We start from the raw sequence: 16,155 nt of genomic DNA, 5'->3' as shown, positions 1-16,155 counted from the left end.
TGTCAAAATATACACCACCAAGCTCAAAAATTTGTAGTAATCTCTTAATGAACAGTTTCCTCTTTAAACCAAGAGAGTTGCAATTAAGCGCACTAATCACAATCCTCTACGTGTTTTGGTTGTGCATGTAGGAATATTAGGTGTGCTTATAGCAAGTTAGGGTGTGCTTGTAGCCTCACTCAAATTATAATAGTAGGATTGATTAGTAAGATGCCTCATTCTTCCAATGAATTTCCAAGCCATCAATTTTCAGATACTCTCTAATTTTTGTAGTATACAATTGTATAAAGTACCATAAAACAAATAAATAGTACAGCTGTTGTTACTTATGAAAATAAAATCATTACAGTTTGAAGTTTAGAGTTATATATTGGTACCAATTCTCATACTTGATTTATAGAACAATCAGCCAGTCTACAAGTTACTATTAACTGCATAAATTATCACGTTTTATCCATATGAATGTGTCTGTATCTATCTATATAAAGTTATAGTCCATGTCTTTCATTCATCTTATTTATTCTTATAACACATGGACGTGTAGTGGTACAACCATAGTAATAAATCAATGAAATAAAGATGATAAGAATTGTATGTGTTCCCCTTCTGGAGTATTGGAGTTGGATAGCCACGAGATTTGGATAATCAAATCCCCTGAGAGATCCCAAGCAGCCAGTTTTAGGGTTTCAAGATTTTGTCCCCATGAGCTGGAAGATGTCGCATGGAATCCGCATTCCGGGAGGTGGGTCAGTCGCAAGCGGATTGCACGAGGCGCAACTGCGTTTGCTTCCATGGTTGAGAGATCCCTCAAGGCTTCTTCCCAAACTTAGCAGCCCTGATTGCATCCACAAAACACCCAGTTTAGCAGTACTGGTCTCGTTATCTCCGTTCTCCATGGAGGAGCTGCTTCAACTTCAGCTCCTCTTCCATGCCCGATACGAGTCGATGGCGCTGGTCCACATCTCATCGCGTTGCATCATTCGTGGGAGCTCAAGCCACGGGCGAATGCCATCACAATGCATACACTACTCGCAGTCTTGCTGTGCCTTTTATCCCTTTCATTAGTTTTCATTGTCCAGGCGAAGGAGAAAAGCAAGACTCCAGCCCAGTACCTAGAGTCCGGGGCTCCGATTGTGATCCTCACAAACGCGTCGTTGCCCGTGGACATTCGTTGCCAGCAGGCGGATGGAGGAAGTGAAGTAGCCGAAATCTTTAGAACCCCCCGAAGCACATTGAAGCCCTTCGAGCATTGGAGCATCAATTTCGCACCCACCTCGGAAGATCCGCTCTACTGCACATTCCGGAGCTCCTTGCGCAAATGGAACTGCGACGAGCGATGGCTGATCAAGGACGCGTGCCTCTGGGAGAAGTCGCGCTCTATCATGCCGGGCAACAAACCGGTGGCGAATTCTCCGTGCCCTCGCTGTGACACTCGCAACAGCATTGGGAAACCTATCTGTGTCTGGACAATACAAGACGATGGGATCTACGTACAGCAGTGGGATCCTGAGAAGTTAAAGGACATATTGGTGTTGAAATACCCATGGCGAGAAGACAATCCTATGTTCTACGTCCCAACAACCCCCTCCAGATTCTCCGTGACGAACTATCTGAAGCATACAGTGAAGATTCAGTGTGATGTAGTGAGCGAAACTTATTATTTGCAGGGGATCGACGAGGGTGGCCAAAGGCCAAGATGGGAGTATGAAATTGATCCGGTGGTGGACGTGGATTCCACATATTTCACGTGGACGTGTAGTTTTGAGGTTTTGGGCACCGAGCTGCGGCGGGGAGGTGTTCAGATATGGAGTCCACAGCCGGAGGTGAACAATTGGGTCCGCTCACCGGATTGCATCGACTGTGCTTGGAGGCTTGATAAGCAAGGCTTGTGGCTTGATGACAGATCCTGTTATACCGACAAGCCTGAGTGGGTTATGGAGCATGTTTGGGACTCTATTCTTAACGGTACCGACAATGATGACCTAGATTGGGATTCTTACTGTTATTCTATGAAAAGATTCTCGCATGTACAGCAGATGTAAAGTAGTCCCGACAAACCATAGGGAGTTATAACCATCATAAAGATTTCCGAATTAGTCTCCTTGTGATTTGCTTTGTCGGAAGTTAAAGCTCTCAAGACTAAACTAAGACGGTACATGAGTAAATTCGTTCCACTTGCTCCACAGATTCACGTACTTGCGCATGGTGCTAGATGTTCTCACAAAGCACTGCAAGGATCAAGGGGTTTATCAATGGCAGGTTGCATACCTTTACTTTCAATGTAAGAATTAAAATGAAATGATTGAAGTAATAGGAGTGAATTCAAATCTGTTTACATACAACTGCAATGAAAGATCCTCATCGAGAATAAGAATGTAGAAAGGCAATTGCCGCAAAACACAGCATACATAACACATTACAGAAAAAACTATTTGATTCTAAACGCTGCAAGCAGGAAATCATCAGATATCCACCCGCGCGGCTCGACTCATTGTAAGCTCAAAGCTCTTGCACTCAATATACCTATCTCTGTCCACTTACTCACCTAGCCCTAACATCTATCAAGAGACATGAAACTCGTTCAACACGGATATCTTAATGATCAACTCTCGCCCAAACGAGCATTTCACACCAGCCCCACGTCCCCGAATCTGGACATTTTCGCAGCGTTCATACTTCCAGTGCCCTTAACGAAGTTTCTGAATAATGCAAGATCACGTCTATAAAAGTAAAGCATCCAAAACTTTGTGAAGAAAGTAGAAGGAAGTGAATGCCCGCTCCTTCAATTCAATCAACATGCACAGCCTCCTGCTTTACCCTCCGCCTGTGGGTTTGTTGTTGGCTTGAGATTGACATCAACAAGATCATCCTTGTGAGATGACAAAGCCTCCATACCAGGTAATGCTGCAGCAATTTTTCGAAACAGTGCCTGCACGATATAGTATTATATGAGCTGTATGGTATGGTTGCACTTTTAAAGCTATATATAATGAGCGCTACGAAAACCTAATAAGTATCAAAACGTATGCAAGTGCGTCCTCTAAACAGTGATTGATATTTCCTCTAGATATGAAGCAACCAGTAAAACATCACTCTAATAAACCAGAATGAATGCAACCTCAAGGGCCGAACCTTGATGTTAAAGCCAGCTTTTGAACTCGTCTCAATAAACATGACTCCAAATTCCTTAGCTTTGGCGTCACCTTCTTCAATCGATACTTGACTAAAAACACATCAAAAGAAAAAATTAACAATAAACCTCCTTGCAAGGCACGATGCCATTATCCATTTAAGTGGACCACACATACAAATGATCACAAGACCAAAAGAATCATTAACTACTCCTGATAAATAGAAACAGCATTAGATATTCACCGTTTATCGACAAGATCAGTCTTATTGCCAACAAGCATTATGATAACATCACTTCCACGCTCGGTCCGGACTTCTTCAACCCATCGAGCTGTGTTCAGAAACGACTGCCGATCTGTCCAAGGCATTTTGTATCAGCAACGCTATCACCTGCTGAGTTATACTTCAGAGTTGATGTACCATGCAAACCCACGAAATAAATCCCTCACTCTCTTTTCTCTTGTTATGTCAATGCAACTATTAACACGCGAATACAGTGACCACAGCACAGCTAGGTGAAGAACGAAACTCCTTACAATGCCTTATATATATACTTACTCGAAACATCGTAAACAACTACTGCCACAGACGAGTCTCGAATGTAGCTGGGAATTAAACTCCTGAACCTCTCTTGTCCAGCTGTGTCCCTACATTTCATAACAGTCCCATTTTCTGATGAAATTCAATGGGAATTTCCACAAGGCAATGTCATGTGCAAAAAAGATAACCATTATCACAAGGAGTACTGTAACAGATTTCGTAGAGCGAAAAAGGGAAGTACACCCATACCCTCAAGTGCAGAAAATTTCTGTTTATATGAGCAAGTAACCAAACCCATTCTGAACGTACTTACCAGAGCTGTAGTCGCACAGTGCGATCCTCAAGGTACATGGTCTTGGAGAGAAAGTCAATTCCAATAGTTGCCTGCCGAAACGAATGAAGTACAAACAGAGCATTAAGAACAAGTATGATGCATGAAGGACTCAAAACCGCTAATGACTCTCCTCTAGATTCGCTGAGAAACTAGCCCATGAAACCATACAGAGCTTGCAGCAAAGTTACATTTGCACAGAGAAGAAAGTTATTAAAAATTAATTCACCTGGTACGTGTTGTCGAACTTGTCATACATAAATCGCGTGATAATACTTGTTTTTCCTGGCAAACTCCACGACTTCTGGATCAGTTCTCGAAGTATATTTGGGTGTTGGGGAGAAAGAAAAAATGTGGTGTTTACAGTTTTTGAAGAAAATCATCTCAGCGGAAAAAAGATCGAACTTACCCACTGATTGATCCCCCAAGAACACTAGCTTATACTTGGCAAGTGGCGACACTGTGGTGGTTTGCCCCATACCCATGGTACCCATCCTGCCTATCCAGCTATGTCAGATCTCTTCCTGTGCCTCAAACCGGACTCCTTGCTTCAGACCTTGCAATATCCTGCTTCTCAATTCTACAAAATAATATTACTAGCTTCTCTCCGCCACATTCTCAAACAAGAATTCGTGCTTCATACCAAATCTGTCACCCAAGTTTTGATTGCCGAGGCGCTGTCGCTTAGGGTTAAGACTATTTCAAAAAACTCTGAAGCCACTCAGTATTTCCCCCTCCGTTCTCCCATAAGTACCAGAACCCCTCAGAACACGATCCGCGGTTACAACACAAAACAAGAGACTAGACCAAATCGAGCAGTCCAGGACCCAACTCCAAAAAAAAAGTCGACAAACCTATGTCAAGAATCCCGCGATCAGTCAACTTGACAACCACCGTAATCCTCAAACCACGGCAAACCAAAACGCGCGAGAATCATACCCGGAAACTTAAACCAACCCCCCCAACCCCGCTAGGGTTGAAAGCTTAGGAACTAACACCACCGAGCAGGAGAAGCTACGAGGAACACGGATGAGCTTAAACTTGGAACAGCCACTGTGTAATTCTGGAATTGAAATAAAAACTGTCAATAAAAAGCTCCCAATCATTCGATCTCGAACCTCGACATGCACAGCAACGACAATCGGTAAGACGCTCAGGGATCTCGACCTTCCTCATTCAACACTGAATTCATAGGCCCACAAACTTCGTCGTCGTCGTCCTCGACTGGCAGACGAGAAGTCGCACTCCCTGTAACCGGGTGTCAATATAAAATAGGTATCTCCATGGTATAAACACGGTATGAAAGTCATTGTATTTACCTCATCTAAGGACTCTCCACGTGGGCTTCTTTGATGAACTCTACTCCGGTGTGAACAAGGCACACGTGGTTATAGATCCTGTACGAGGCTGCATTGAACGGGTGACTGTGTGGTCATCGATGACCACTCTGCCAAGCTTTGCGTGCCTGATAAGTGGTCGTCCGCGTGGTCTCGCCCTCAAGTGTGAAAAGGATTTTTATGACATACTTCTAACCACTTGTGGCTTTTAGAGCCAGTCATTAAATACACTGATTTTATTGTTCCACACTAGGTGACCTCATATCACAAAAAAGTAATCTTAACATGTTATTTTGAAAATATATAAAAAATTTAGATGGATTCTTATAAGGTACAATTTTGAATTTAGATAGAGCTAAAATTATTCATATCCACCAAAAGCTCCCTTTTTAAGCATGCAAAATCCACAAAACTTGCATAAAATTTCAAACTTGATTCTATATGAGCTTCATTTAAATTGGAACTTGATACAAAGTGTAAGCAGTCCTTTGCTAAAAGGATGCTTATTTGTATCTTCAATTTATCTTCTCAGAGATAAATTTACCTCTATATATGTATGTAACATTTTTTTTTTCATATTTAATATATATCATTTTTTTCTTTTTTAGTTTTTTTTTAATTATTATGTATTTTATGAGATTGCAAATCTAACTTATCTATTTTTTATTTAATACTTTTTAATATTTAATATAGTTATCAAATATTACGAAATAAAATATAATAGTTTATTATTTACTACAATATCTAAATATATTTATGTATAGAAGATTTCTATAAGGTAAAATTTTAAGAAATTTTGGCTTTTAAGAAATAAGGTTAACATTGGCAAATAACTTAAAAGAACTTGCTTATAAACCTTACATATGGTTTCTATTGCAAATATTGCTCAAAAGTTCAATTTATATATTTGATTTGTCCATCAATTTGAAGGAAAGAATGAAAAAACAACTTGGTATTTCCTTTCAATATTGTGAAGGATGTCCTCTAAAACTGTGATAAAATTTAGAATTATTCAATAAATATTCTGTCAATTGGAAGTCCATAATATTCATAGATAATATTGAATAAACTTGGATGTTATTTTACCAATTATAGCTTTTGTGTAAGACACAAAAAGTATCATTTTTATTAGATAATTACCATTATAAGAAATTAGTTACAAAAAAATCTAAAATATAAAGATTTGTAAGAACATCTATTGAAACAAATTACCACAATTATTTTATAATTAATAAAAAATACTAAAAAAATTTACATTGTCAATGATGTCAAATCTTTGTTAAAGAACAAATATCATAAGGTTATACAAATGTCTAAAGTTTTTTACATTTAAAACCATCAAAAAAATCTTTATATATACTTTAAAAATGTGTATTTTTACAATATCATGTAATCGGAAGATCATATTGTGCTTGAAGGGCATATAATGGTATTTAATTTTATGAAACATTTTAAAACCTACTTAAATAGAGAAGTTTGATTTCAAATTTTAATCTAGTGATATTATCACATAGGTTTTTTTTAATGTGAAAAACAAGAGGATCTATGAACACTTCTAATCAAAATGCATAAATCGATATGAAGTCAATTACAATTATTGGCTTAATTATGCAAATATGTATTTGCTTCATTTGCAAGAAGATGATTCAGTATTAACTAAATGTACTATCTTTCTCTTTTGATACAAGTTAGTAGTATTCAAAAAAAGTATCCAAAATATCTTGTTGTGTTTTATAAAATATATAATATTAAACATAAATTGTTGTAAAAATGTGTTCTAACACACATGGTGATTATTCAAGACAAATGTTGACATGAAACACTTAAGATTCAAGTGATTGGTTTAACTCATGATGAAATTAGAATTGTTTTTAGAATTGATTATTAATAACACATTTTTATTTTATATAAACAAAATGAAGTTGTAAAATATTTAATTTGACACAAATTTGTGCATAATTATTCCACTCAAATTAAATATTTTACAACTTCATTTTGTCTTCGAACAACAACTTAGAGGAATGTTTATATTCATCTCCAAAAGTGATTACCAAATTTTTAAAAATATATTACATCACACATAATTTTTTTAGTTGTTTAATCTAAAATATTTGTATCTTCTCAAAATCTGTATCTTTGTTCTTAGTTTAGAAGTTAAGTGTAGTTAATTGATTAAAAAGACTCAATATCAAAGACAAATGATAATGATCCTCAATTGTCAATTTATCTGATCCACAATAATTTACACAAATTCACAAAAAGTTGTTTTTTTTCTATACAAAAAACATTGATGTATTAAGAAAAATATTTTAAAAGCCAAATGACTAATTTTGGTTTTTTTTTTTTTTTTTTTTTTTTTGTCAATGTATTCATTAAAAGAAGTAAGAGTATTTTGCAATAAATTCAAGATTCAAGACATATACCTCGTACATGTAAAATTATGATAATGTACCTTCCAAATATTGTTCTCAAGTCCCACTTGTCTATTTGATATTATAGTGTATTCAAAACAGATCATCCAAAAAATAAATAAAACATATGTGTGTGTGTATATATATATATATATATAATCTTGAATATAATAGTTGAATTTTGAAAATGTATATATATATATATATATATATTTAAGATTCAAGTATTATCAAAATAAAGCAAATTCTACTATCAATGTATAGGAAATCTCTAATATTTAAGAATAAAATCATCATAAATAATCAGTACCAACTACATGTTCAATACATGATTTGATTGGCTTATATACACAATAGTACATAAAAATAAGGTATTGCAAATTCCATCATACTTTTTGTCACCACCACATGATATTAGTTTAAGCTATTGCCACCACAACCTTCCACACACTCAACAAATTTATTTAGTTTTTTTTATTCCAATAAAAAATACTATTAGAATTTCCAGTATGTTTTACATTTTAAAATGCACTTAATCAGACTAACAATTAATTAAAAAGATAATGAGAATAAGTCTTTCATCAGATATGTATATGCTCTTATTTCTTAAATCAAAATTGATGAAATGGATATATTCAGCATTGACAACAAGGGGATGGCAGGAAGTGGTGGCAATAGTAAAAATTATGATGAATTGAAGATATCTATGACGAATTTCTCAAATTGTTTATATTGTACACAAGATTTTTCCACAAATACTTGTGTGGTGAAAATTTGACAGAATTTACCGTGAAAAAAATAAATCTAAGAATAATCAAGTGAAATATGATTGATAAAAGAAATATTATCACATGTATACAAATGTCTATATGCAGCTCCACCCACTTTCCAATGTGCCTCAGGAAAAACATTGTTGTTGAATTGTGGAGAAATTGCAAATAAGAGAGGGATGGAAGGTTTAGGTGCTAAAAAGTGCTGGAACATCAGAGTTTCAAACGCAGCACTTGAAGTCGACCCAAGAGTCCTCCAGTTGCGAATTAGTGCAGTCTACCTCAGCTGCAGAAGTGTTGTTTCGCGACGTGCTAAATCTCCAAGTCAACCTCACATCAACAACAAGGCATTCATTGACGCTACAAACAGCGTCTGATTGCCGGAGACGGAAATGTTTAACCCTGAAGATCTCCTCGGAAAAGTAACGGCCAATCCAAAGCCCCCAACTCGGGCAATGAAGTCATATCTTGAGCTCCAACCCTAAGGAATCCTCGAAATAGCATCTACAAGTAGGGGAGTGTTGGAGCTGCAATGTAGGATGAAGCTGTTCCACCATACGGACTCTCCTACCATTTTTCGTGATATATTGCACTGCTTTTCACAAGAGCGAAGGAAATTCTGTGGTTCTGGAAATTCGATATAGATTATTTCTTTTTGGTCCCCTTTGCAGAACCTTTCTTAGGAGCAGCTATAACTTGCTTCCCAGATGCGCCTTTAGCCTGCTTTCCAGCAGGAGCTTTCGCAGCAGGGGCCTCCTGTAATAACTCGAACACAAAGTAATAAGCACAAGAGGATCACTGTCACACGCTACAGCCCGTCCAGCAGAGCTTTCGAAGTTCGATTGTTGGTCAATTTAGTTTAAAAAACGGCATTTCAAATCTAGTGTGATGCATAGAATATTGCACCCCTTCTGTTGATAAACTAATAATAATCAGTAATACTAAATGAAAACATACCTTTCTCTTGTTTGAAGAGTTGTTGACTACACCACCGAAGAAACTCTCCAGCCTGCACAGAGTGCGATCAATAGACAGACTTCGTACGCAGGAAACAAGAAATAAAACATAGCCAATCTGGATTGACCTCAAATAGGAGGTCTGAATTGCAACAACTCCCATAAAATAGGGTGAGTAATTCGTTAATTCTTCCACAATGTACCGTGAAAACTCATAGTCTGCATAAACAGTTTACAAACCTTCCTTGTGACGACTTGTTCTTTGCCAACTGGATCTTTTTAATTGCCTGCATAAACCAGAAAACGTAAGTCATGTTCAGGTGAATAATGTTTTCACTCAAATTCTGGGAGTGTTTGAAACAGGCTTACCGTCTGCACTCGATCGTGGTTGAAGCCGTTTTCTTCAACAAGAAATTTAATAAGGCCCTACCAAAACATTGAAGCCTAAAGATGTCAGCTTTATGAAGATTAAAGCTTATACGAAAAGCCCAAAAAAAACGGAAGCATACTTGGCTCAATTTCGCCTAGAACATAGAAGGTAGTAGCAGATAAAGGAGTATATCATATGAAATTGCAAAGAACAACCTCTGCATCTGGTGCAGTCCACTTGAAGTCTGGGACATCCTCAGCTTGAGTAACTAAAGGCTCTTTGAAAAGACGACGCGCTTCCTCATAAGGCCATGGATCTGGTATTTGATATCTGTCATTGAATGACATCAATAAATAAAACATTCGGGAAGGGAATAGGAGACAGGAAAGATCCTACTCTTGAAATTTCACTAATGTAAGGAAGAAAGCATCGGAATGCGATGAAAGTACCTGTCTTTGTTCAAATTTTCCAGAATTTTCTCCAAAGAACCATGTTGTCGGATTAATTTCAGTGCAGTTTGCGCCCCAATACCTGTCAAGTTCGATTACGAAGAGCAAAGATGAGGCAAAGCACGATATAAGTACTCACTCGTTATCATTTCATTCTATCAATAAAAATGGTAGTCAGAAAAATTAACGTAGTAGGAGCAGACACTAAGGTTCAATCGGTTACCTCGGATTGTGTCAATGTAATCGCACCCACATAATATGCACAAGTCTACAAATTGATCCATAGTGAGACTCAACCCTTCCAAAACCTGAAAGCCAGGAAATACAGATTACCCAGGGAATTTTGATACGTTTTCCGCACGTATGTGTTACATAAGCATTGAGTACTTTAGTTTGAAATGAGTTGTCGCAGCTCAAGCAGTGACCAAACATCCAGCCATTCTATCCTATAGCACGAAGATGTAACCCATGGTTACAGCACGCTTAAGATCATTGTCAAACAGACAAGTACCTTATTCATATCAAACTCCATGACAGGTAATTTCCGAGAGACCGGTTCCATCAAATGGCGTAAAAATCGAGTTGATCCAAATGTGAGAGAATCCATATCTTCTGATGCTACTGCATAAACCTAAAATAACAAAATGACATTCAAAAGTACCAACATTTAGAAAGACATGTAGGTGGTACATCGAACGGCAAAAGAGATGGCTTGCTGCTTAAGTGAATACGAAACAGATTAACTAATACAAAAGTCAGTCATAATACTGCTGTGCAATAAGTATATAGCTATGAGATGAAACGTCGTTCAAATATTTTGAAATATGATGCATGTCGATCTGTTGTATTTGGCTTAATCATCAACCCACCCAACATGTTGAGTTGTGGAGGATGTTGTGGCAAGTTGAAGCTGCATCGAACATTTTAAGTTCCTCAAAAAAGTAGCATAATTTCTGAAGAAAAGTGAGCTATAACACTTCACGAGATACATGATTGGCATACTGGTATAAGGATGAGAGGGCGATTTACCTTGCCTGTCTTGCACAGTGATGCGCACTCGGCTTCAGCCTCAGATGGAGCCTGAACAGAACAAACCGGACTTAAGTTGAAAGCTAAGAAGTAAACCGTTGCCCTGAAATTAAAACAGACATTCTGAACCTCAACCCTAACTTGTAACTCGTACCTCAACAACAGGAACGCCCATAAGTCGTAGCAGCTTGCGACAATCTTCGTTGTGTTGTTTGGTAACCTGTTCAATAGTAATCATGTCACTACCACCTTCACCTCATCTTGGCTCACTATGTACAAAAGATGAACAATCACACCAATTTGTGTGATTGAGAGGAAATTAAAGTTATCAAAGACATGATTGCAACCTAAAGAAATTGAACAGATCTTTGGATTACAGGAACAACGTACCTTCACAGTCCTTTTACTGTATTTCTCCATATCAGCCTCATTTCCTTCCTGGGGCATTCAACATGCATATTCCTTCATTTAGGCATCTCATGTCAGCAATTCAAGCATCAAGGTAAAGTTAATTAATATATGAATTGAGAGAAAAAGAAAAAGGTTTGCTTCACGTAATAACTCAACACCAATAATAGAAAAAGAAAAAAGAAAACAAAGATCAAGTGATGTTCAGACGCGATACCAACTTGGCTGTAGCCAGACTTTCAACGGCCTCCTCACGCCTTGCTAGTCTGTAACTCGAGAAGAAACATATTCAACAAGCCTTCTTCAACAAGCATGTCACACAAGAACAATTTTACACCAAATCAACTGAACTACAGATAATAATCATGATAACTGAATAAATTTTAAGAACCAAATGCAAACATTTACCGCTTAGCAAGCTCCCCTCCCTTCATTTCCGGAGGCTTCCCATCGAAAACATAACTGCAAACAGTTAGATACAGTGAGTTGCCACTCCACATACAGACTATCAACCTTCGGAATTAAACATTGTAGACAAGGAACGGACGACAATGCGATATACAGGCGCCGCAGAGCAGGACGAGGCATGCTTGCAGAACAGCACGTACACGGGCTTTAAACCGGCCTCCAACACTCGAATCGTTCGATTGAACATGCCGATTAAATGACTGCAGAGAAGCACAACGGACAAGAACGAAGGTTATGTTTCTGCCATGCGCGTTATTCAAACAATCTATCGAAACTCAGGCTAAATTCTGCAATTAGATTCGCTAAAAATACGCATTCACGGCTCAAGCAGAAATGGGTTCCATCGCATGAAAGGCGAAACGATGCAAGGATAGAATCTCTATACAGATGTCAATTCAGTCACGAGTAGTTTATTATCTACTCAGAAAGAAAGACTAAAATCAGCTCCACATTCCACCTCGTCACTTCTCCAGCGTCATTTGTAAGCATATCGGTCCCAGTTCGTCCCACGACTACCTGCAGAAGAACAGCATCAAATCAATGTAGTACTTTGCAATAAATCATTACGAAGGAAGAGGGACACGATACACGATAGACGGAACGCGAATCGTTTGAAAACACAACCTGCGACCAATCCGGGCAATTATTACGCTTATGCAATTAGAAGCTGTAAGAGGGATTGCGCCATTCAATAAAGACTTCATAAAACTTACAAGAAATGAGTAGATGCTCATGCTGGCATCGATAGCTATTTTTCGACCAAAGTAGCTCTCAAATTTTTGCTCTTTCATCGAATCAGGTGCATTGTCCGCTAGCAGCTTCGTCAACCCCTGTAAACAGAATTCTACATTAAAAAAACTCTGTATCATACGACTCCATCCTTACATGCCTAACTCACTTAAAAAATCAACCTGGAGGAAGGGTAAAAAGAAGGCGAGGTGAAACAAAAAGCCACGGAATCGCAACAAAAAGCGAGCAACGCAGACTAGATCTCCTCACCTTAATCCCCATGACTCCTAGCTACAACAACCTTGGGCAGTGCGAAGACAGCAGATATATTCAGCACGATTCAGGACCAGTGTAAGTCTTCTCCCTTGCTCTCGCTAATTTGTGCTCTCCTTTCCCAGCTTCTCCGTTGTTAGGGCTTCACGGGCTTCAAAACAGAACAAAAGATGACATCCAACGAAAGCTCAGGCGAAGGAAGAAGTACACTAACTACTTGACTGGTTTACTGGTATCTGCAGACAGCCTGAAACTTCAGAGAGAAGCTTGGCAGGCAGGCAGCAGAACAGAAAACTAAGCACCAAAAAGAAAGCAGCATAAGGGAGCACAGGCGTAGCAAGGAAGCGGGCCTGACGCGGGCTCTAGACCCGAAGTGGAGGGGTCAGTCGCCATTTCGCGCCACTTTTCAAACGGTCCCTAGCTTTGGGATCTAGTTTGAGGACTTGTTCCAGGACATGGTTGAGGGGCGAAGCGGATGAGATAAGTTTGGAGCAAAGATTCCTCATTCGATATTAATGTATTCATCCATTGTATGAATTACAATCGTTGTTGAATGAATCGAGATTCCCGTGTATTACTAACATGCGTTGGACTAGTTAATTTTATTTGTGTGTTTTTTTGTTTTTGTTCTTATTTATTTGGGTTTCTAATAATGAGTATATGTAATTATTTAATTTATTCACTAGTGTAATGATCTTTCATTGAAAATTATTTAACAGAAGGTAAACACTCGAAACTAGTTCTGTATAAATGATTTTAAAATACTTTTAATTAATGGGTTCGTTGTATAGAGTGAGTATCACAATGCAATACTCGTGATGTTCAATCTATATATCTATGATTGTGATTTAAATGAAACCAAATCTGTACAGAAACATGATATTTGAAATGAGTGATGTATTCAATTTGTGTTCTAAAAACTCTGTTACCCCATCAATCCAATAAGATAAAATAAAATAATAAGTTATACTTTTCTAGATAAGTTATTGTACATCAATTTCAGTGTGGGATTGACATCAAATATCATGATTCAATTTTTGGAATGAAACAAATCAAATCAGTATATCTTCAAAAATTATGATACTTTGATGACAGAATATCAATTTTTTAAATAAAATTAAAATTAAAAATAGCAAACAATTAAAATACATTCATTATTATTAAATTGTGAAATTTGAAGTTTTTTTTACCAAAACTTCAATAGATGCATTAGGTGAACTAGTTATTGTGTCATTTAGTATTAATTTATTAAAAAACACTTACAATTATATAAAAAGGATCGTATTCAAAACAACACTTAGAAATATGTTTGTTAGAAATTAATGTTTTATATATTTGTTGTCGACGCCCTACATGCACATGTAGTTGTTATTTATATTTTTTATTTGCGAATACAAGTATGTAACATCTAAAATATCAATGCAGCATACATGCACATGTAGTTGTTATTTATATTTTTTATTTGCAAATACAAGTATGTAACGTCTAAAATATCCATGCAGCATGTGAAATATCAACACCAACATATTAAAATCACATATATAAGTTAAATCCAAACCTTAACAAAACAATTAAATGATGATATGTACATATATATATCAAAAAATATCTAACATGTACAATCAACTTGATTGATGACAAATAGTAATTGGAATGATATTTTTTAATTATGATTTTAAAAGCATATTCAACATAAACCTGTTACAATAATCTTTGAAAAAAACAATTTTAAGATGTATAAAAGAAGAAAAATATATGTATTTAAGTGCATATTGCACAGAAAGGAATTTTAAAATATGACGTTATTAATTTATTTCCATGTGTATGAGTGTAAATGTGTGTGTTGGTATATGTATATATATATATATATATATATGCATACATGATTATTATTTTAAAATTATTCTTTCAGTAGTTCAAAATATATATTAAATCAAAATGCAATTTGTGAAAAAACAATCATTTTATGTTTAGAACATGTATGCATGACCTTTGAATTTGTATCCAACTTAAGTACATATGACAAGGACCAGGTGATAGGTATGAAAGATAACTTGAATGACTTGTAATAACACATTTAGTACTATTGATGTTGTGACAAAAGAAGGTATTATTTTCCTTATACACATGTAAAAAATGTGCTTTTAATATCATTGTACTTTGATTCATGAGCTCATACTTGCATGTGTACCATCATGTGATGATATATATATATATATATATATATACAAATCAATTAATTTTGGTCATAAGTTTTTTGTAACATATAAATACTTTTGAAAATTGACAAATTTAACAAAATTACTGGTAGAAATTTAAGTGTCATTGATAGAATTGTGAATGTATTCAAAATACAACTTTTGAATATGATAAAGCACTAATTACTTAATTTTACTAGTATTGTGCTGATGTGTATTGTATAAACTATACTTGTTACCATATAAATATATACAAAAACATTAATGTGTCTCTATTTTGTACATATGTATTTCAAAATTATATAATGTTTACAATTTAGTCTTTATTTGGAACTTTTAAAATCTTTTATGAAGCATACTGGTGTACATAATGTAATATACAAACTACATATTAATGCAAAACAATCTAATAGATTTAAAAAAACAAATAATTAAATTAAATTGGCTAGTCATAGGTCATAACTATATGGTATTTTAATACTTGCATTTCAATACTTGCTCTTAAAGTTTTTTTTTGTTATTGATTATTTTATATAATGTATTTTAGGAATGGTATGCAAAATATACATCTTATAAACTTATATTTGGGATCAAAACAAGGATCTTGCGATTTGAAGAAATACATACATACATGCATACATACATACGTACATACACACACACACACATATATATATATATATATATATATATATATATGTACTTTTAAAAACATTTATAATTGTCCAAAACTAGCTTACTATAGTGTTTTTTA

The 16,155-nt window shown here is 36.0% G+C and overlaps 3 protein-coding genes across 5 annotated transcripts; 1 reads left to right on the top strand and 2 right to left on the bottom strand.

Moving 5' to 3' along the window:
* The first annotated feature begins 372 nt into the window (after nt 1-372).
* On the top strand, nt 373-2,342 carry LOC141045079 (uncharacterized). Its single transcript, XM_090248297.1, has 2 exons — nt 373-1,965; nt 2,187-2,342. Exons 1-2 carry the CDS (start codon nt 1,017-1,019, stop codon nt 2,210-2,212), a joined length of 975 nt encoding a protein of 324 aa, XP_090104423.1. The 5' UTR covers nt 373-1,016; the 3' UTR covers nt 2,213-2,342.
* Nucleotides 2,343-2,360: 18 nt separating this feature from the next.
* LOC112278903 (ras-related protein RABH1e) lies at nt 2,361-5,255 on the bottom strand. 3 transcript variants are annotated; one of them, XM_024512796.3, is made up of 8 exons: nt 4,943-5,147; nt 4,413-4,498; nt 4,233-4,288; nt 3,986-4,056; nt 3,691-3,779; nt 3,376-3,487; nt 3,133-3,223; nt 2,361-2,929 (listed from the first exon to the last, which is right to left on the bottom strand). In XM_024512796.3, exons 2-8 carry the CDS (start codon nt 4,495-4,497, stop codon nt 2,792-2,794), a joined length of 642 nt encoding a protein of 213 aa, XP_024368564.1. In that variant the 5' UTR covers nt 4,498; nt 4,943-5,147; the 3' UTR covers nt 2,361-2,791. The 3 variants fall into 3 exon arrangements, with proteins under 3 accessions (XP_024368564.1, XP_024368563.1, XP_024368562.1); XM_024512795.3 differs by having other exon boundaries at nt 4,647-5,139; XM_024512794.3 differs by having other exon boundaries at nt 4,413-5,255.
* Nucleotides 5,256-8,556: 3,301 nt separating this feature from the next.
* Nucleotides 8,557-13,568, bottom strand: LOC112293771 (flap endonuclease 1-B). The gene is made up of 17 exons (XM_024543590.3): nt 13,201-13,568; nt 12,915-13,031; nt 12,659-12,717; nt 12,342-12,401; nt 12,142-12,195; nt 11,951-11,999; nt 11,716-11,763; nt 11,480-11,545; nt 11,326-11,376; nt 10,808-10,927; nt 10,520-10,604; nt 10,297-10,378; nt 10,063-10,177; nt 9,847-9,903; nt 9,718-9,764; nt 9,479-9,530; nt 8,557-9,277 (listed from the first exon to the last, which is right to left on the bottom strand). Exons 1-17 carry the CDS (start codon nt 13,210-13,212, stop codon nt 9,167-9,169), a joined length of 1,185 nt encoding a protein of 394 aa, XP_024399358.1. The 5' UTR covers nt 13,213-13,568; the 3' UTR covers nt 8,557-9,166.
* Nucleotides 13,569-16,155: the final 2,587 nt, after the last annotated feature.

The sequence above is a fragment of the Physcomitrium patens genome, chromosome 2 (assembly GCF_059467195.1).
Source record: "Physcomitrium patens ecotype Gransden chromosome 2, ASM5946719v1, whole genome shotgun sequence".
Classification (NCBI taxonomy): domain Eukaryota; kingdom Viridiplantae; phylum Streptophyta; class Bryopsida; order Funariales; family Funariaceae; genus Physcomitrium; species Physcomitrium patens.
Note: the sequence above shows the minus strand (reverse complement) of the source record. Positions and strands in the feature narration are given on the sequence as shown.